The 22,059-nt window shown below is 33.8% G+C and overlaps 1 protein-coding gene across 1 annotated transcript; it reads right to left on the bottom strand.

The window, feature by feature from the left end:
- Positions 1 to 15,288: 15,288 nt before the first annotated feature.
- Positions 15,289 to 21,683, bottom strand: LOC105422997 (cytochrome P450 4C1-like). The gene is made up of 12 exons (XM_089085474.1): positions 21,502 to 21,683; positions 20,890 to 20,999; positions 20,591 to 20,681; positions 19,758 to 19,943; positions 19,481 to 19,574; positions 19,173 to 19,275; positions 18,883 to 18,985; positions 18,526 to 18,632; positions 18,388 to 18,456; positions 17,010 to 17,178; positions 16,542 to 16,721; positions 15,289 to 16,481 (listed from the first exon to the last, which is right to left on the bottom strand). The coding sequence occupies exons 1-12, from the start codon at positions 21,665 to 21,667 to the stop codon at positions 16,315 to 16,317; spliced, it is 1,545 nt and encodes a 514-aa protein (XP_088941600.1). The 5' UTR covers positions 21,668 to 21,683; the 3' UTR covers positions 15,289 to 16,314.
- Positions 21,684 to 22,059: the final 376 nt, after the last annotated feature.

The raw sequence follows: 22,059 nt of genomic DNA, 5'->3' as shown, positions 1-22,059 counted from the left end.
GACGAGCAATTTGCAGAAATAAAATTCAGGTGGCTATTGTTTGCCGAATCTCGCACACGGAAATGCCAGCGAGACCCTCTCGCTGTTTCCACTCCATACATCTTACGAGAGTGCGTCTGGTGTCGTACCTTTACCTTTCCTTTGAATCGTTCGAGATGGAAACCCTTCTCCGTTTGACGTATCTCGTTTAAGCTCGAAATCCGCTTGTTTATACAAACTAAGGTATACCGACGGTGAGAGAAATGGAAATAGCGGCAGGAAGAAACGGAGGAGAAGACAAACGCTAGGGAAAAATTTTTCTATAGACGCTCCATACAATTTCATCCCTAACCGACAAACTTTTCTTTTTAGCCCGACAAGCTTCTTATTGCGAGAGACAATTCCAACAACTGACGTTCTTTCCCAACCTGCGTGTTCGTCTACTCTTATTTTCTTCTTTCCCCTTGTAGCTTGCACTTTATCTAGCTCCCGCTCTTCTTAGTTTTCTTTTTCACACTCTTCTCGTGTGTGTGATCTACGAGCGACCCTCTTAGACTTTTGCGTCTCACTTTCACTCTTATTCTTCGCAAGATAGACCCTCGTAAATCATAGATATTTGGCGAATAGCTCTTCCTCTCGAATACGTTGTATTTTTTCTAACAATATATATTTTGTGTCGTAACATCATTGAAAACTGTATAATAATTATCATTTCCTTATATAAATTTAATAAGAGAAAAGGATGATCCTAAACGTATTTGCACATCATATAGATTTGCAAATCATATATGAGAAAAAAATCAGGCCGTGTACGAAAGGCTTAAACGCTTTGCTTTGCTACTCTCAGATTGCTACGAGAGCTTTTCAATGAGTTTCGTGATTGTTTCAGCCTTTCGCGTTTGCACTGACCTATGCGCCAAGTTTGTTTTACGAGACATTCAGAAGTACGTAGCAGTCGATTTGCATTTATATTAGTGCTTGCCGAAGCGTGAGTCTTAGACCATTGTTCGTTTCCAACCCCGTCAATTTGAGCAGTACCCGTGACCCACCACCCGGATTAGAGCGCTCCCCGAAAACTTTAAACTCTCCCGAGACTCCGTGTGTTTAATCGCACGGAATGAGCGCTTCGAGGTATGAAGATACAATGTTGCACCAAAGCGCAGCGTCCAATTCGCGGGGATTAAAAGTAGATCGTTCAGCACGCGAGTTTCAATAGGGTGTTAATATGCCAGCTGATGCACATTAACGTGACACCTTCTTTCATTCGATCTGATAACAATACCATGAAACGATCTTTGAAATAGGCTTGATTACGTTAAACGACTGGTGACTTCTTGATGCGAAGCTTAATCCTCTAAAAGGAAATTTATATTAGATTTATGAAACGTTCTGTCATTCTCGCAATTATTTTATTCTACAAAATTAAATGTGACTAAGATGACTAAGATGTGTACAGATCATGTAATTAAGAGTTAGAAAAATCTCTTGATGATAATTATATAATAGTGATTAATTATTATTTTATGTCTATTTATAGGCACAATTAATGTTTGCAAATCACTAATCAAAATTGCATATGTATAGTCTGGATCAATAATAATTATGTCATTTAAAGTTTCGTTTCGATCAATAGTTAATGGCGAAAATGAAATACTGGCTGAAATGAACGAAATAAGTGAAATCGGTTAATTGAACTTCAACGCCAACTTCAAATTCTATAGGCGATAATACGTTCTCGATAATCAGGCTTAAGTTCGTTGACACGAGAGCGAAACTATTTGACGGCCGAATGGACCGATTAGTCGATTTAATTATCGAGATCGATTATAGGCTCAAAACGCGAGACGCAAACGCATTCGACGTTTCTCATCAGCGAGACGAAAGACCATAAATGCCAAATGCAACTCTATTCCCGCCGGGGAACTTCCGCGAGAAGTTTCCAATGAATGCAGAAGGAATTTCTTTCGCGTTTTTCGCGAATTAACAAAATACTTCTAAACAGTCTTCGAGAATCGAATGAATTACTTCAGAATGGGGGCGAAATATATAGGACGCCTAAATGAAAATCTAAATGTAGCTTTATTTAAGTTTTAACTTTTCAAAGTTTTTTCAAGTCTCGAAGTATATCGAAGTATTCACCGAATTATTGTACGTTTCTCGCAAACTGCCACACAAACTTCTGCGCTTACCAGCTAATTAAGGACACGTGAAAATGATCTTTCTTTCGCGCTTATCAGATCGCAGATATACGAGACGGCTCATTAATTACCGTCGCCGCGGCACGATCAGACTTGGGCGATGGGGCTCGAGTGGAAATGGGACAGCATTTTTTTCCCCCGGCTTATCCGACATCGCAAAATTCGTCACGAGCAATGAAGCCGGACGATTTAATCCCGCGGTCTGCTTTCTGCGATTAGCGTACGCGGCTGCCGCGCGATTGCATATATCGCGATTGTAAGGAACATTGCTGGTCTCCGGTGCGCACGCTCTACAAAGTTTTTCTTCCCGTGCACCGCACAGATGCGAAGGAAAAATCCTATCCGCCCGTATGAATATTCAGTCGTGATAAATAAAATTATGCAGTCCGCCTGCCTAGCCCGTGGGCTGCCTAGGCGATCGCGGGCTCGCGCGTGTACCGAGACTCTTTGTATGCACGGTGCGGAGTCGACGGAGGGAGGACACGATAAAATTAGCGTGTCCTCGATTATGGTAAACTAAGAAAATGCGAAAAACTTCAGGTAACAATGGTCCGAATCTATGAGCGCGCGTTAAATGCCATTTTGTTTAAAGTCAAAAGCGTATCGGCTAATAGAAAAATCGAGCACATGGCGCAATGCCAATTTATTTACTCTTGCTATCGCAAGATTTATAAATCAATAATTGATAACGTAATTATTTACATAGATAAATGATAATAGAGTAATTACTACGTTGTAAAAAAATGTATAACTGCTTAGATAAAATTCCTGGACAAGTGCATTAAAAGCGCATCTACACAGATAAATGCGGAATAATTATTTGCGCCCATATATTTACAACATTACTTATAATTGTAAATGAAAAATAACTTTTTTCTTCAATGAACTAAACAACCAGAAGGTATACAATAGAAGAATATTTAAAAAAAACAAAACGTATTTAAAAAATGCATTCGCATGTTAAATGTTTTAATTAAAAAATAAATTTTAATAAAAAATAGAAAGGAACAAAAACGGATATAAAAGAAATTAAAATAATGAAGTAATTAAGTTAAATATCTTTTTTGAAAAAGCAAATGTTAAATGATTATCGGTCAAAGACCGCTATACAACAAACGATTTGCTCCTTCATTGTTTATCAGTAATTTTATAACGGTCGAATGTCTGTTCTCGCGCCATTATACGCTATGATCATTCGCTCGGCGTACAACATAATTTAATGCCGAGCATGTTGAAAGCATATTCAAGAAGTCGACGTAGTCATCTGGCGACGCGAACAGATATTAATTTAGGTAGCGTAAGTGAGGTACATACCGCGAGCTAGGTGCTACGTAATATTTAAGCTGAGTGCTCGAGGCCGCGTTTCGCTTTTATGTACGAGGGGGATGTGCGGCGTGCTAAGCTTGTCCACGGCCAACCCCTCGCCCTCGCCGCAGCCATCTGAATTAATCGCCGCGCCCTGCGAAAATAATTATTACTCGTCCCTTGCGTCGCGTGTACGGCACGATAATTAACGTTTACACGTCGCATCGCTCTTTTAAGCGTTCAAGGCGCGTCCTTCCCGGAGAGGGTTAACAATAACGTCGCCACAGAACAAAGTCGCCGAGACCAAGCTATTTATTTTTTTTTTCCCCCCTCTTCCCTTTTTTGCGTGTTTCAGCGAAATATAATCCATTGTCATGGACTTTTGGAAAATAACCATTTGTCTATTTTTTGTTTTTATAAAAAAAATACCTACGCGTACTATATCATTATTATATGTTTATTAAAATTTATTTAGGATAGTATTTTTTATTTCTTATACGTCTTTCTCGTACAAAATATTTTTCCACGGCTCTTTGGTTATTCTTGTGAGAGGCAAAATTCTTAAACTCCGCTCTCATTTGCAATTAAAACTGCGCAACTTCGTTTAACGCGTAGCAAACGTATGTTCCAGGTTGGTTCGCAGTTTACTCGGATCGTCGTAACGAAGCACCAAGTAAGTGCAATTCACTTCAGGTGACGGAGCGTGCTTAGAATTCGACCACGCTCGACCAACTCCAATCCGGTTTGCTAAACTCCGAGATTTTTGACCTCCTGGGTCAACGACACCCGTCGTCCGTCGAACGATTCGATCTCGTGATTTAGTTCGAATCCCACCACATCCCCCTCGTCGCCTTTACCCTCACCTACCATGACTAATCTAGGTTTCCGTAACGTTCGGTGAAAGACGGCTGGAGACTGTCGCAGCCTCTTTCAACTGCGGATCACGTCTTGACCGCACTTCGTCTCGTCGAATCGGATCCCGAGGTCAACCAGTCGGTGACCAGCGTAGCGTAAAGGAGCCTGATTGTCCGGCCGTGCTAAGTTATGGAGATCCGTAATGCTAACCGAGCTGTTCTTAGTCTTAGCTCTGCGAGAAACGCCAAACACAAAATCCCGTCGCCTCCCGGTGATACATCTCGCCCAAAGACAACGGATTTCGCGAGGCGCGTCACGTAATAAAAGGCGAAATGCCGGCATGTATTCTTAATTAAGAAAAGAGACAACTTCGCTTTGTCTTCGACACATTGTGATGTCCGAAGAACGCACCAAAAATTAACTTTTCTTTCTTCAAAGCTTTCTGTTTCTTTTCGCAAGAAAACACCTTATATTTCACATCTAGTGAGGGAATTAGCGAAACGTATATATATTTTTATAAAAGTTTCACAGATATTTTTATCTAAAAAATTTTTATGGTTTTTGTCTATGCGTTATCTCTCAGAGTACAGCAGTATTTCCGTGCTGCAAAAGATAAGCGTCTCCGCTTGGAGATCTTATTCTATTCCATCACCTTATTCTTATTTCCTGACTTTCTTAGTAATATTATCCTGTACGTAGCGTCGGATATTCAAAGTGCATCGCCGCGGGCACGTAAGTCGCGGCTCGAGTCGCGCAGCGATTATCCGCAGCAACATGAGAAAAGCGAGTTATAGATTTGCAAAAGAGCTCGTCGCGTTAAATGACGTTAGTACGGGCGTTACGAGTAACGCTGAGCTGGCGACTGACTCGAGTCGTCTGGCCGGAATAGGACAGAACGTTCCCGGTCCTCGTTAGCACCCTCCTACGCCTGGTTTGCGCTCTCTTCCGCTTCCAGGCACATCCACTTCGCTCGGCGGAGGCATCGTGCCGAACAATCGACTCGTAATTCTTCCCAATCAACCGATTGTCGAAGCTAAAACTATTGTGTCTTTCTACAGGCGCGCCGGAGAGGCTGAGGATTCGAAAGCATCCCCTTAACCGGCATATAACCTCCGCCGTTACTCCCCTCCCTCCCCCTCCTCGGGCCATCTCCCGTCTGATCGTTGACGACACTGTCGTCGTCACCTCGATGGCGTCAGTCGGTAAAACGTTCCGGTCCTCGCTGAGTGCGGTCAATCGACCGGCAACGACGACCATTGTGTCTCCTCGAGAGGCGTTAAAAGACGCGTTTACGTTTCGTCATTGTGGCCCTGACATTGTCGTTAGCGATTTACCGCGTTTAAGGAAATTCAACGATCGAGACTTCGGATCTGTAAAGCTAACAGTCGATTAAAGAAACGACGGAATGAATTCTTATCGCGATTTATACGATTTAGTACAGTAATTATTTATTATAATTTCCAAGACATGTACACCGACTCTAGCTTTTCTTTCGAAGAAATTCTTCCCTATACAAGATGAGTCCGTGCACAAATTACGATGTACTTTTACGTGTAACCAAACTTATCCTCTTGAATTAACTACGACGGCGTTGAGACTCCAATTTGAAAGTTCACGGAGCAGTAAAACTGCGGCGTTATCATTACGAAAATAATGGCGCGATCGTACTTACCGGATGTCTTCTTAACGGCAACGCGTTTCCCATGACGTTACTTAGAAGCCATAGATTCTTGCTATTTGCGACGTGACGGTACACGCGATGAAAGTAATGCCCACCCGATTCTTTCGTCCGGGAAAGCGACGTAGATTCTCGTAGCAGTTTTCTCGAAACGGGTCATAGACGTGTCCGCAATATCCCCGCGTATATAAAGTCAACTCGAGAAGCGAGATAACGCAGATCCATTGCAGGAAGGAAGGAAGGAAGGAAGGAAGAAAGGAAGAACGGTGCGATGGCGTGGGTGAACTAATGATATCCATCGATATTAAAGTCGAGTGACGCTACGCCACTTACGCGAGGTCATCTGCATTTAAATGAAATCTCACGGGGGATACGGCGGCTCCGCTGGCTGGCCCGACCATTTTCCGCGTTTACAGAAACTTTTGGTAGTCGCGTTATCGATCGTATTCGCACTCACAAACGCTTCCAAATGTGCGATCCGACCCCTCGTCGCGGCAAAAACCGATTTCGATTCGAAATCATAAATGACGATACGCAGAAATGGTACCTAAAATATGCGTCTTTCTCTCTCTTCGTTAATTTACTTTATTAAAAGATAAGATTAAGAGATCCGAAAACATTGAATATTATTATTTATTTTAAAAAGAAAAACTATAATTTTGTCAGATACGTATAAAATAGATTTTAAGTAATAATATCAATACACCAATCCGTTTATATTAAGCATACGTCTATATTAAGTACAAAATGCAAAATTGCAAATATTCTTTATTTAACCGCATAAACGAATTTAACGAAGCGGATAGAAATGAGATCTGAACTGTGTGGTCTGTAAGAATTAATTTAATAAATTTGATCCAGAAGAGTAGACCGCAGAAATTGCCTCCATCGCGAAATCCAAGCCGGTGCATCGGAAATAAATAACCGGCAACGAGAAACTGCCATTACCATCGAAGAGACGCAGCAGTAGAATGGCGGACAAGTCGCATAATGGAATACTTTTATCCGCGCGGGCACGATCGTTAATTATTCAGGAACGAATTCTCGTGCGTTAACCGAATCCCGATGACTGTGCGGTGTCGGCCGTACGTTCTCGCGCGCTAAAATTCAATGTAGGTTCTGCGGTTAGGACGTCTGCTCGCCTGAAATAGAGAAGCTCAATTTTCGTGGAAACCAAAGCGCTGTTATTTATTAGCAGTTGCGAAGCATATATAATTTCCATATGATTTATTAGAAATCGTTTATCGTCAACTTATCGTCAAGATAAAAATACCAAACTTTTCCTACCTAGGAAGGTTTTTTCCATGATAAATATTTATATAGATATATTTGTATATAAATCTTATCTATATAAATATTTATATAGATAATTTTATCATAGAACATCAATTTCTTCATCTTTATATCAAGCAAGGTTTTTTTCTAAATTATATTATAGCATTGTTTCTCTTACTAGGATAAAATGTTGAGGATCAATTACATTTCATAGATGTATTAGCATGACGTCACTTGCACCAGAGTTGGCGAATCTTTGACTTTTGTATTAAGAAATCCACTAAGAGGGTGGTTAATGACCTGTGACTACCCTTGAGAGTGACATCTGAACTGATACTCGTTTCCACGTCGTAATCGATCAAATTTCTTCTGTCCGCCTAGTATCGTATCTGATATTGTACAAGTGGCTGCAGTAACATTACTGCATTCAATCATTTACGCTTATTGAAACGTCCATCACAACGACATGAAAGTATATATCACGAAATATATATGTCTCATACATATAACATTAGAAAAAGATGTCTATTGTTGTATTACTTTGTCGATAATATTGACAACAATGTAACATTGAAATATTTAAGAGGAAAACTCAAACAAATTATTTGTCATGGAAAACCAAAACTAAGCTAACCGCAAAGGGTAACAAATTAACTTCTTGCGGAAACGAGGGTTAGTGCTCGTGTATCGTTAAAACGGAAGTACAACCAGTTGTGATGCATCGTCGAAAGGGAAAACGCAATGCATGATACACGTGAAATACAGGAAGACTGAATCTGACCGTCGTCGAGGAGCCGAGTTTAGGGATGAGTTTTAGGCTTAACCCAATTGCAGCGAGACGACAACGATATAGTGCCTTCCGCTTCAAAGGCGAGTTCGTAAATAACCACCCTTGCACGATCCTTCAGGCGTTCGCTAATGCGTCGTGCCACCCCTTACGTTCGAGAAATTTATCGTTTTCTAGTTGAATGAGAAATATTCCAGCCATCTCACGCGAACACGGCGATCCGCGTAAGTTTCCCGGCAGGGGTAGACGCCGAATTTGTAATGAAATCACCGTCTGCCGGAGAATGAATACATTTCCAAGCGTCGTGGAAGAATACGACAATTCTCCGCCGCAAATCGGAGTGGTGACTCGTCATCATTCGCGCGTTATAAACTAAACTGATCTCTATCCTTGCGTGATTCCCAAATTGTGAAATTTTAATTTCACACAAGTGTCTTATGATTACTTGTCGTTTGTACTATTTGTATGAACAAAATAATTGGGATTAGAAAACTGATAAAAAGAGAAATTCTCAAATTGCAAAATTTTAATTTCACACGAATCAAGCGTCTTATGATTATTTGTCATCATTATTATTTGTATGAACAAAATAATTGGGATTAAAAAACTGATAAGAAGAGAAAATCAACATCCTTTAATGTGGTCCAAAATGTGGTCCTTTAAAATTTATAATCTTGGTTAGAAAAATCTGGTGCAGCCTGTTACTCCGTAGAGCATCAACGCCGACAATCGCGAGCGTAGTCTCAACTTTCCAGCAAGTGGTATTCGATAATTCATGGTAAGGAGGCTTAAGTCGCGCATCCACGCGAGACTACCATGGAGAATGGCGTCGGGGCACGCTCAGACGCTGTCGTCTAACAGGTGCCGATGGATATATCATCGGAACGGCGGCAGGGTAGTTTGCATGAAGACCCCTCTGTCGACCCCATCTTCTATGCGAGGGTGACGTCACCTCGACGGTGATAGATCGCCTGAATTATAGGCATCGCTAGTCTTGCGCGTCCTATGGTGCTCCCCGATGCAGAAGTGGTTTTCACGGGGGGTTCCTCCACACTGCACGGGATGGGAATGACGCTTACTCAACTTTCGAAAATTCTTCGCGGTTAACATCGATCGACGTTCAGTCGAAATTAATCCGACTCAGCGGTGCGAAACAAACATTATTAACTATACATTATTTTGCTAAATATCGAATGTTGCTATCATTTACGAATTCACTTCGATGTATTTTAATGTATAATAAAAATATCTCTTGAATTTTATGAAGATTATTGCTATTTTTTTTAGAATAACTTGATTATGTATTGCTAGATGTTCTTTATTTCAAAAAAAAAAAAAATAAATAAAATTCTCTATAAAATTAAATAAAATTCTCATTCCCATAAATCGAGATGTCGACATATTCGCGTATGTTTATGAAAGATGACAAAGGATGAATCGAAGGAAGAAGATCCGACGTGAAGATTTTAAATGAAGATGCGTGTAGGATCATGTGAATTTCCAGCGGATACCTTTTCAATAATCTATGCACACGCATACGGGAAGGGGAGAGGGAGGGACGAGAATGGCACCGCATGAGAAGGAGACGGAGGCAAGCGATGGGCGCAAACGCGGGATGAGTTTTCGTACGGCGGATGTAAAGCCCTGCTAGGATAGGAATCGGGATTCTCAGACAGACCGAATCAATGCAAACAACTGGATATTGCCGGCAATATCAGTTTCCTTAGAGCAGTGCGCCGCTCAACTGCGAAACGCGCCCAGACGACGGCTACGATGTCGAAGGCGGTCGGGGGTGAAGGCTGCGAGGAACTCCAAAGGCAAAAGGAAGGGGGTAAGGAGAAGCGGAAGCGCATACCCGTCGTAGGCGAAAGTTTGCCTTGCCACTCCGTCCCCGCCGCTCTCCACAAGCCCGTTCGCATCTACCAACTCGCCGACTACGTGATTTATTCAGCCTATTTTATACGAGAGCCCGCCATATGAGATTTCCACGGACACCTTATTTCCTATCTGGACTAGCTGGGTGAGCGTGGCTTCTCTCGGGATCGAAGGAGTTCCCGAAGAAAACGGGCACGCAGATCTTCGAAAATTTCCCCGCGCGACTCTCCGGAAAGTCATTTAAAAGGATTCCAATATTATACCACGGTGTTTATCATGGATAATATTTTATTTTGTTGATTTACCTTATCTTTGTCATTCGTAAGATTGATTGAGGCGTCGATGAAACATGGACGTCATTGCGTAAAAATTCGTAATTAAGATGTAGAAGGGACAAAGCACAAAGTTAGCAAAACGCAAGAAACGCTTTAAACACGCTGATCGCGGAAGAGTCTGAGAACTGAGAGAAAAATTTTATTGCCTTGCCTCCTTCCCACTTGAGATGGTCGACGGGAATGTCTCTGTCGGACAGGCACAATAACTTATTCGCAAGCTTGACAAACGGCCTGACGCACGTACTTTGCGTCTTACGCTTTAGTAAGGGGTACCCCGTACTAATGCATCGCCTACCGGGGTTAGCATAATGCATTTAACAACCCTTCGGTCATCTACCAAATAAGATCTGTGCAATCCACGTCAATTGCTTATGGGAACTAAGTTTCTTCTCAGAAACTTTTGAATTTCAATCAATTATTTATACAAATAAATGCAACATAAATGCTTGCAATAAAAATTAAAGAATATAATAGTGTATTATCAAAAACCGTGAATTATTTTATTCAATATTTTATACAACTACAAGTTTTTTTGAATCTTTAAATAATTTATATCGCTATGCAATAATAATCGCAAACGAGAATTTAATCGATTCAAGGTACGCAGGTTTTCTGAAGAACATCCTTCGTCACAAGCGCATAATTCGCAATTAACTTACGTAGAATCTGTTCAACGCTAATTAATGAGTACGTCAGAAACTTACCCTCTCTCTCTCTTTCTCTTCTTTCCCTTATGTTACCGTACTTCGATTAAGTCTACCAAAGAGTTTTACAGTCGCCATGTTAAGCTCTGTAAAATTTAATTTTAAGTACATTGGAATTAGCAATTAATTAAAAAAATCTCACAGTTGATAATTCTTTGTACATTGTGTTACATGACGTAAAATTTTTTTATACTTTATTGTTTGCCTGAATTGTTTAATATCTCTACTTACTCGACAGGAGATTTATCAATTCTTAATTCATAAATTATGATAATTATAAATTATTTATCCAAATTTTTAGTATCCGCCTATCTGTTATTTCTAATTAATGTTTTACAATTAATATTTTAAATGAATTTATTAGAGAGCTTTTAATTATTAAATTATATTTTCCTATTTGCTTCAATTCTTTCCCAAATTTTTACCCATCCAAATTTTCATAATGTTTTACCGCGAATTTTATAATATTATAGTATTTCTACCCGTGAATTTTCTCATAGTTTATTTAACCAAATTCCGACTATTTTAGCGAGGTTTCTAACCGCAATCGAATGAGAAATGTAAATTTACCAAGAAAAAAAATTCAACATTTAGAAATCTATGTTGAAGACATAGATTTTATCATTTATCATTTTATCATTCCCCTTTCCCCTCCATAATTACAAGTAATCGCACGTATGTATAAAAATCTTTATCAATCATCATCTTTTTACTCACTTCGATGCTTGCTTTTATATAAAAATATATAACGTTAAACAATAAATAAATAGCGCACGCTTTGTAATATTTTAGTTATAATATAATATTCTCGTTTATTCTCATTTTATGATAATGTTTTAAATTCTCTTTTTCTATTTCCACAAGAAATTTTTCAATAGATTTATATCCGTATATATTACGTCATGATTTCCGTTACTCGTGCATCAAAGGCTTTCGCAAAGGCAGGCGCAAAACGTCCGGACGTCGCCGCTGAAAATTGTCGACGTCATCTAAGGACGAAACGCAATTACCGGTAGAATCGCGCACCCTTCGTATACGCGGGTACCAAGATCTGCGATTCCCATTTTTATTCGGTGCTAATGGGACGATGTCAAAGTAGACCCCTATTTGCCATCTTTGCGATCTTCCGGTTCATCGATCTCAAGGCTAACCCAATAAGTTAGGTGCCATTCGTCTTGAATACACCCGCAGACTTGCGTAATCGAAAACTGGAGAATATTACTATGATCTTCCAGAATACACACGTATCCCGGTCTTCCACTTTGATTACTTAAATTCAATTAGGATTACGAGAGTGTTATAACTTTTACCTGTGTTATCATCGTTGCGAGACAGTCTTGGTTTAAATGTTTAAACGTTTTGAAATTTTAAAATATAATTTAATAATTAATTAGTCATAGAAATGGCAATATAATAAAATTAAATCTGAAGATTATATATTAGATTGATGCAAAATTTAAATTAAATTTAGAATAAAATATTTTATGATATAAATATTATCTTATCTTATTTTAATTAAATGTTCAGAATTTTAAAAATCAGCATTGCAGCAATATGATTATTATATTTTCTTCTTTTTTTTTTTTTAAACAAATTTATTGAAAAATTTCGAAACTAGCCATTAGTTTAATATCATGCACTTAAACGTCAGGATCTTGTGAAGAGAAAAATCAAGCGATATTCTGCGATTTGTTGTTGATGACTGTACATCGTAAATTCGAGCGAGCTGTGAGTGAAGACCCGAGACAATAATTGGCTCGTCCACTCAGCATCGCTGGAGTGGCCGATGGATGTATTCGTTGAGATTACGCGAAATGGTTGTAAATGCCTGGAGAGTACCGGCCGGTCGGAGTAACTCTGACTACCCTGCGCCGTCCCCCCCCCCCCCCCCCCCATCAAAGAGTCACTATCTCGCAACTGCAGTTATACAACTGCACAAAGGTTAATGCATGCTATTGTTGCTGCCAGCCGGCCAGAACTGCCGTGCTTTCGTCGGATCGCAGACAAACGCATTCATACGGATGTGGACGAATACACCCTTACATTTCGACAATGATCATGATAGACACATTTAACAAACGATGCTGTTTTCGCGTGATACTTGAGCCATTCTAAGCCGTTTGTCTGGAGACCGATTTTGTTGATCAAATTCTTCAGTAATATTTTCACTATTTTTCCACAGTCCCATTTTTTATATTTGATTTGTTTTTTTATGTTTGATTTGTCACTCCTTAATTTTTCAATTTCAACGCAAAAGTTTTTCAAAAAACTTCTCTTCTAATTTTTTGAACGCTCTATATTTCAATCTGTTAAATAAAGCATTAAAAAAAATATATTATCATATTTAATTACGTTTAAAGTACTTGAAAAGTGAAATAACATATTTATCTTTCTATTTATTAAACTGACAATAAATTAATTAACATAATAAGTATTTAAATCTCATAAAAAGAAAAACTTTTCAATTTCTCCTTTTTGTTTAATAACATTTATTTATAAACAGTGAAACAATTGTTACTTCAAATGTTTTGAAAATGTTCATAAATATATAATTTTTGAAAGATATTAAAATTTATATATATTAATAATTTTAGAGAATAAATATTTTTAATATTATATACAATTAACAAGGCGATGTTGCTATATTTAATGTTCGCGACTAACTACTTGTGTATTCCAATATAAATTCTATAAAAAAATATTGAAAAAAAAAACTAGAAAAATACTGAAATAAAACTACTTTTTATCACCGTCTCAGATTATTTTCTATTTCTCACATAATATCATGCTAATGATATTTACAATTAGTCGATTATTAATATATCAATAATCGAAAATAAATGTTAAATATTTATAATTCATAGAATGATACTATTTGAAACAGATATACAAGTGGCTATTCATTCTTATAACTATGTCAAAATAAATTTCAAAGTTAATTCATATACAAGAGAAATACTTACTTTAATATTCATCTAAAGGTATTAATTACATTATATATATATTAGTGTCATTTTGGAAGATAGAGCTATATGACGGATAAATTTATATTATAATAGTTTAGCAGGCATTTGCATTTGATAAATACCAATAAAAATTCAAAGAACTAAATATAATTAATGTATCGTTACGATCGAGTGGAAATCCATTCATCGTTGTTCCCCCTAGTGAAATGCAGACTGCTTTTTGCCAATGTGATGTATTTGAGAGTAAATCGTGAGTGAAATTGAGCAAGCCATTGACGGACGCAAAAGATTTCTGTATCGTTCTATTAAAAAGTTTATTTCTTTTTTAAACGGAATCTCTCTCTCTCTCTCCCTCTCTCTCTCTCTCTCTCTCTCTCTCTCTCTCTCTCTCTCTTTTTCTCTTATTTTGCATGTGACCGCGAGTAGCTGAATAAATGTTCGCCGAGCAAGAAGCAACAACATTAAGTCGAAATAAATTTCAAATAATAGGATAACAGATTGTTCGAGAGACACTTTGTGTCTAACAATCTTCTTTTACTTCCTACTGCTGTCAACCGAAGATGTTGTCTTAAATTTATATTTTATAAATTCGAATAATTGCTTCAGAAAAATTATTAAATATGAAGATCCTGTTTCTCAAGAGCAATGTTATCTATTATCTATTTAAAAAACTTATTCAAAACTTATTCAAAAAACTACTTCTGAAAATATATTTAAAATGAATTTATGTTGTTTATCAAAATTTATCTGTATTCTTCAGTCAATTAATTATTATTAAATATTTTGACAGTATATAGAAGAAAGTGCTTTATTTACAAAACAACAATTACTAATAGTGACAATTTACCTACATCATATTGCATACAATCTCACTCAATCCCGAGTACAAGTATCTTATAGTTATATAATATAAAATATTTGAGCTATAAAAAATATTTGAGAAGAAATTATTTGTTTCTTTGAAGTCGTTTTTTTAAAGTTGAAAAATTTCAAATCAATTTGAAAAAAAAACATTTAGTTAATAGTAAATATAATTTTTAGTTGATCGTAAATATATAATGTAAATACAACTATTGTAAGATTTCAAGAGTAGCAAGCATAAAAGTGATAAAATTCAGATTCAAGCTATCTATAAAAATTTTTGAAAAAAATTTGAATATTATGAGTCAGTTAGACTGGACTATTGTGTTATGAAGAAATAATGTCAATTAACCTTAGTTTTACAAAAGAGAATAGTAAATAATAAATTTAAACAATAAAGAAAAAAATCTTTCAATTTTAAACATTTAAACTTGATTTTTACTACAAACCATTTTATTATCAAACACATGTAGAAACAATTATAAACATTTATACATACTCGTACATATTATTAATTATATACAGTTTGTATATAATTAAACTCATAAATCTTAACTCATAAATTATAATTTAAACTATAATAACTTATAATTATAATATATAACTATTTCTTTTTTAATTTTTTAATATATTCATTTTTATGTTCTAAGAAGATCCATATTTCCTTTAAATATCTACATATGTTTCAATAAGGGACAAATCTTAAACAAAGTGAATAAACGGGATGAATCAATATATCAGCATTGATTTGAATGTTCTTTAATTACTTTGAGCTCCAAATAGAAATTGTATATCAGAAAAACTATCATAGACTTCATTTTCAACAGGATAAACCGTTGTCCTACAGTTTGTCATATGATTATAATCTTCTTCTTTTAAAGATTATAACCATAAATATAATATATGTAACTATTTTTTTTTAATTTTTTTAATATATTCCTTTTTATGTTTTAGAAAATTCATATTTCCTTTAACACATTGGCTCTGACGTCGTTCCCTAGAAATCGACATTGATCTTTTCGTTCGGCCGATGTCCCTAGGAACTGACATTGCACCTTTCGTCTAGTCCTGTCTAGCCTGTCGGTCCGTGGCCATGGACCAACACTGTCAAATTTATCAAATAAAATTGGTAATTCATAAAATATAAAAAGGACATATTTACACATATTTACTTTTTTCAATATAATTTAATAAAGCAGTCTAAATATAAATTTGTTTTTTTATCACGTATCGCAAAACGTTACGATGTAAATTTACGTTACGACGTTTATTTATTTTTGTGTTTATACTTTCTATATTAATGTATTGGCCGAATTTTAGAAAAAGATTGGAACAGAATAATCGCGTTGAGCGTGTCATCTTTTATTTATGCTCCATACGACCCAGCTCACGCTCAACTCTCTGCACCGGCCGAACGGAAAGCATAACAAAATTGATTCCGTAGCCAACGTGTTAAATATCTATTTTATTTCTTTTAAATACTCCCTTTTAAATTATTATGTTTTTTTGATTGGAACAAATCTTAAACAAAGTGGATTAACGGGGCGCATCAATAAATCAGCTTTAAACTGAATATCCTTTAAGTGCTGTATCGATTCCAAATAGAAATTGTATATCAAAGAAGCTATCAGAGCCTTCATTTTCAACAGAGCAAACCGTTGTCCTACAATGTGTTATATATGTTATTATAATCTATTTAAAAGAATATTAAAAAATAATTTACCAATGCAGTTACGTGGTCCAGCACTAAATGGCAAATATGAATATGGATGCCGCTTTCGAATTTTCTCAGATAAAAATCTGTCTGGATCAAATACCTCCGGATTTTGCCAATAATTCGGATCTCTATGGACTCCGTAAATACTAATAAACAATGTCGTCCCAGCTGGTACTAAGTATGATTCTAAAAAATGTTATAAAATAACTTTCAATTCGCAAGAAGTTAAGATGTTTCATTATGTAAAATTGAGAAATTCTATCTATTGCAATAATAAAATAATAAAATAAAATAACTATGTATAATTTCAATAAAAGAATATTTCCATAAAAGAAAAAGTAATTGCAGTAATTATTAAAATTTATTAAAAAATAATTTCAATTTTTAAAAAATTATTTCTTTTACTAATTAATATAGGATTTTTAAATATTTGGTAATATATTTAAACATATATAAAATTAATTAGATACATACGCAATTTTATATCTGTGGAAGTAACTCGTGATATAAAATAGACGACAGGATATAAACGCAATGTTTCTTTTATACATCTTTCTAAATATGATAACTTCTGCAGCGATTGCATAGTAAATTTCCCTTCACTTTTATGCATTACAGCATTGACTTCTTCTCTGACACGATCCTATTATTAAAGTTGATTTACATAATTTAAAGACAATGTTATTAATTTTCTCAGAAAATATATAATTATATAAATATGTATGTGCACAAATGCTTAAAAATGCTTTAAAATGCTTAAAATATTAATATGCTCAAAAATATGCTCAAAATATAACAAATAATGTAAAAGAATACATGCATCTTTTACATATTTTTCTTTCTGAAAAAGTCGTATTAAATAGATTACTCGCATCTCTCAAAGTTTATTGTTGGTTCTCCCATTGCGCTTACTTCATGAACGACTGTCATAGCGGAAATCATTTTGACAGTTGTATATATTGAGTATATCAAAGGGTTAACTGTATAATATAAGTACGTATTAATTTCTGTTGTTCCTTTTGTTTAAAAAAAATAAATTGCGCACATGTAGTATGAAGTGTCTACTTTACTTGGTAGAACTAGAGATTAGAGGATCATCCTTCAATGATCATCCTTAATCTTGACATATTTTATCAAGATCATGACTCTGAGTAACCTTCAAAGAGTAATAACCTTCAAAAAGTTTTATTCGTCGGACGTCCTTCGTTAAAAAATTATAATTATAAAAAGTTAATTAATATTAGAAGGACAATAAGATATAGTCAAGCCTATGAAATAAAGATAAAGTGCATAAGTTGACAATATATGTCAAGGTCATTGAAATCCGTGAAGTCACCCAACTTATGCAATTTTATCGAAATAAATTGTAATTAATATATTTATTATTTAAAGAATACATAGAATTCACAATATAAAAAAAAGCATCGATTCATTGTAATTATGTATTTTTTTAAATAAAAATTCTGCATGATAATGAAAAATGATAATCTCATATGCTATAGCGAGGAATATGTGATTGCATCTCTCGCTACAATCCATATTTTGTATATGAATACCACTGCACGATAATTTTTTATGATTATAACTTTTCAACAAAGAACGTCCGACAGATAAAATTTTTTGAAAGTTACTCAGAGTCATGACCTTGATAACATATGTCAAGATCAAGGCCATTGTAAGATCGTCCCCTAATCAGTTTTACCACAATATATAGTATATATTACACATACATACACCTATATATACGTCACAAAACTTGTTACTGTTATAAATTATAATTTAATTAACCTGAACAAGTAATAAAATTAGTTAATTTTTTTCTTATCCCATAATGTTTATTAAGCAAAGTTACCTGGACATCTTTATGATCAGCTAATAATAGTAAAACATAGCTGATAGTCATCGCTGTAGTATCATGACCCTATAATCACCATTACTTACATTTTAACATGTCTAGATAACAAATAAAAAAATTTCGTAATTTACATACGCCAACCAAAAAGGTATCTATTTCCTCTTTAATATCTGAATCAGTTAAATAACCATCTCGAGATGCTGCTATTAATAAATCCACGATAGTCAATCGTTTTTTTTTAACTAAATTAAAAAGTAAGACATTAATTAATCTCATGGTAGAAATGCATCTTTAGTATAAATATAATATAATTTTGATTTATCTTTAGTAAAATATTGATTTAAAAGTTAAGGTATTTAATATTGGACTAATTTTTAATTTAGCAAACATTACTCAATTTTTTAATGTAATTACTTAAACTGATAATCAATAATACTGTAAAAAAAATTTATAATATAAATTAAAGATATAATATTCGATTATGTAACATACTTGTATCAGTTTCTGCATTATCTCCCTCTACTAATATATTTTTATTACAATTCTTCAATCGCTCATTGATTTGTTCATGATAAAGTTTCCTTGCAGCAATAATCTAAAAAATGTCAGTTTTTTATGATATTGTTAATGCTTATGCTAATATTATTAAAAATGTGTTTCATAATGTTTACAAATTATGTTGTTATTTTTTGAACAAAAATTATGACACCTTTACATCTTTTCTTGTAATTTTGTATAATAAAAGATCTAAAGACACTATACAACATAAGATTTTTACATACCTCCTCAGTAAATCGATGCAATACCTTTAAAACTCTTTTCTGTTGTCTGCCTTTTGGCGTTAAAGAGAAGACCCAATCGTTATAAAGCCATATTCTCACTACTCTAAATTATAAATAATTTAAAATTACTATTATAATTATATATTAATATGTATCATATACATAATTAACGGAAAACGTATTAGAACTCTTCGAAGAAAATTTTATGTTCGGTTAATTTTCACATAATTATATGCTATTAATTTGCTCTATTAATTTATGCTATTAATTGCTATAAAATCTTAGATACATTGTTTATTATTAGTTACCTATAAGTCAGGAGTTCGGATATCTGATGAATTGCATTTCGATATTCTTGTTGAAACGAATCCAATTTTTGCAAAGAAATACCCATAGCAGTTACTAAAATGCATTTTTTAAAGTAATATTATAATAATGCAAATATTTTTAACATATTTTTGATTGTTGAAATATTAACTTTTAATTTATCGTGATCATGTTCTATATAAAAATGGAAATTGTGTTGTCTTTCATTCTTTATTATTCTAGAAAAAATATTACATAATTATAACTAGAATACGATACCGCATAATGCATTCAGCGTATGTTCACTAATAAACGATATCAAATCTTTTATAATTATATCTCCCATATTTTTTAAAGAGTTTGCCATGTTTTCACCTTCCGTAATCAAAATATCAGCAAACTGCTGTAATATACCGAAATGGAATGTGGGAGTTAATATCTTCCGTCGCGAGTGCCATTTGTTACCTAAAACAAAATCAATTTGTTAATTACCTAATAAAAATAAATTAAATGTTGTTAAAAATAACATATTCTTAAAAGAATTTATAAAAATCTATTGTCTAAGAATTTAATTATTCTTATATAATTAATCATGACAGCGATATAAATAATTGCATTATTGTGTATATACAGGGTGTCCGGCATCGGTCATATCACCTCTCGTGTGCAGGTAAAGCTGGTAAAACTGAGTAGAAAAGTCCTGTATCATTTTGCAATTTTTGCGATAATTATCAAATTATTAATTATTAAAAATCACCGTATTAGCTCGGCCCACCGGCAAATGCAGGCGCATGAGGAATCGTTTATTTCAAACGTCAATAGCTACACACAAGCCGCTATATAAAGATTATATAATGTTCCTTTTTATATATAAAAATATCTATATTTTACATTAATTCAATCAAATCACGACTACAGTTTTCTTTGAAAATTATAATATTCTTGCTTATATGAGACTATATAATTTTATTTTAAGATTAATTCTTTTTTCTGTGCGTGTTTTTTAATATGTAAGTTTGTATTATAATTATGATTAAAAAATTTGGATATTAAGAACTATATAATAAAACATATATAATTTTATATATGTTACAATAATTCAATTACATTACCTCCACTGGTGAGAAGGCCGGTGTTTAACCAAGGATGTAAGTTGTTGTAAATCAAACTCTTTTCAATATGTATCGATGTCCCTAATATTATCTAAAATTATAAAAGATGTGAAGATAAACATTATTTGATTCAATCGTGATACGGACGATTAATAATTATTTAAATGATTAGTGACATTTTAGGATCAATTTTTTTAAATAACAATTTTTGCGAAATGTGAGTAAACAATAAATTCTCTCAATTTGTCAATAATGAAATTATTAATAAATTAAAATTTGTTATATTATACATTACATACCTCTATATCATCAGGATGACGGATACCTACAAATGGTGTAAAGAAAAACCACACTTTTAGGATAGAGTAATATTGATCAAAAAGAGTAATTAGCAACTTCCAGAGATCTTCTGAAAAATGTACATGTATTTTGTAAATACAAGATTATTGCAAATACGAAAGTATTTGTAATTTCTTTATTAGTGTTTTGATACACATACTAAATTTATTACAATAAAAATATAAAGATGTATTTTTAAAAATGTCAATAATGTTAGAAGTTTCAAAAATATAACTTTGAAAAAAATATTTTACTATTAATTATTATCACAATATGTATCACAATTTGTCTTTATTCTTTTAAACAAACAATATATTTTTCGTTGACATTCTTATGCTATCAGACATAAGTTTAATTTTTAAACTTAAATATAAAACTTTGTACTCATATTGCAGATAAAATTTACAGTTTTATTTAAATATACGTTGCAAAAAATATATTGCAAATTAAAAAAAATATGTATTCAACATTATTATAAATATCAGAAATATTAAATAAGCAATATAATGTAGGCATTTCCATATTTTAGTATTAATTAATTGAAAAATACATATATTTCAAATTTTATTTACCTTGTGAAACTTGGAACATGAATGCATTACCAGTAATGAAATAACGTGATGGACCTGGTATAAGATTGATAAGTTTTCCATTTCGTCCATAATGCATATAAAAATTAAATGCCAATAAAATAAAAACAATTAATAATACTAATATAGTAATTATCGTAATAATCATCGTCTTTTGACCGAGTAACAAATATATTTAAATTTTCTTATTTTCAGTTTCTTCTTTCCTTTCGTTGATGATACGTTTCACAAAATATTCCTTTGTGACCCTAAATGGATTTAATAAATAAAGCATTAAAAAAAAGTAAGTTATTTATATTTAATAACTTTTAAAGAAATTGCAAAGTAAAATAATAGATTTATCTTTCTATTTGTTTAACTGAATTAATTACATAACAAGTATTTAAATCTCACAAGAACTTTTCAATTTCTTTTTTTTTTTATTTAATAACATTTATTTATAAATAGTGAAAGAATTGTTTAAATGTTTTGAAAATGTTTATAAATATATAATTATTATTAAAAGATATTAAAATTTATTATATTTAAACAATTTTAATG

This window comes from Pogonomyrmex barbatus, unplaced genomic scaffold (assembly GCF_055798465.1).
Source record: "Pogonomyrmex barbatus isolate J1 unplaced genomic scaffold, ASM5579846v1 scaffold10, whole genome shotgun sequence".
NCBI classification, from domain to species: domain Eukaryota; kingdom Metazoa; phylum Arthropoda; class Insecta; order Hymenoptera; family Formicidae; genus Pogonomyrmex; species Pogonomyrmex barbatus.
The sequence above is the reverse complement of the archived record's forward strand: the minus strand, read 5'-3'. Positions and strand labels throughout refer to the sequence as shown.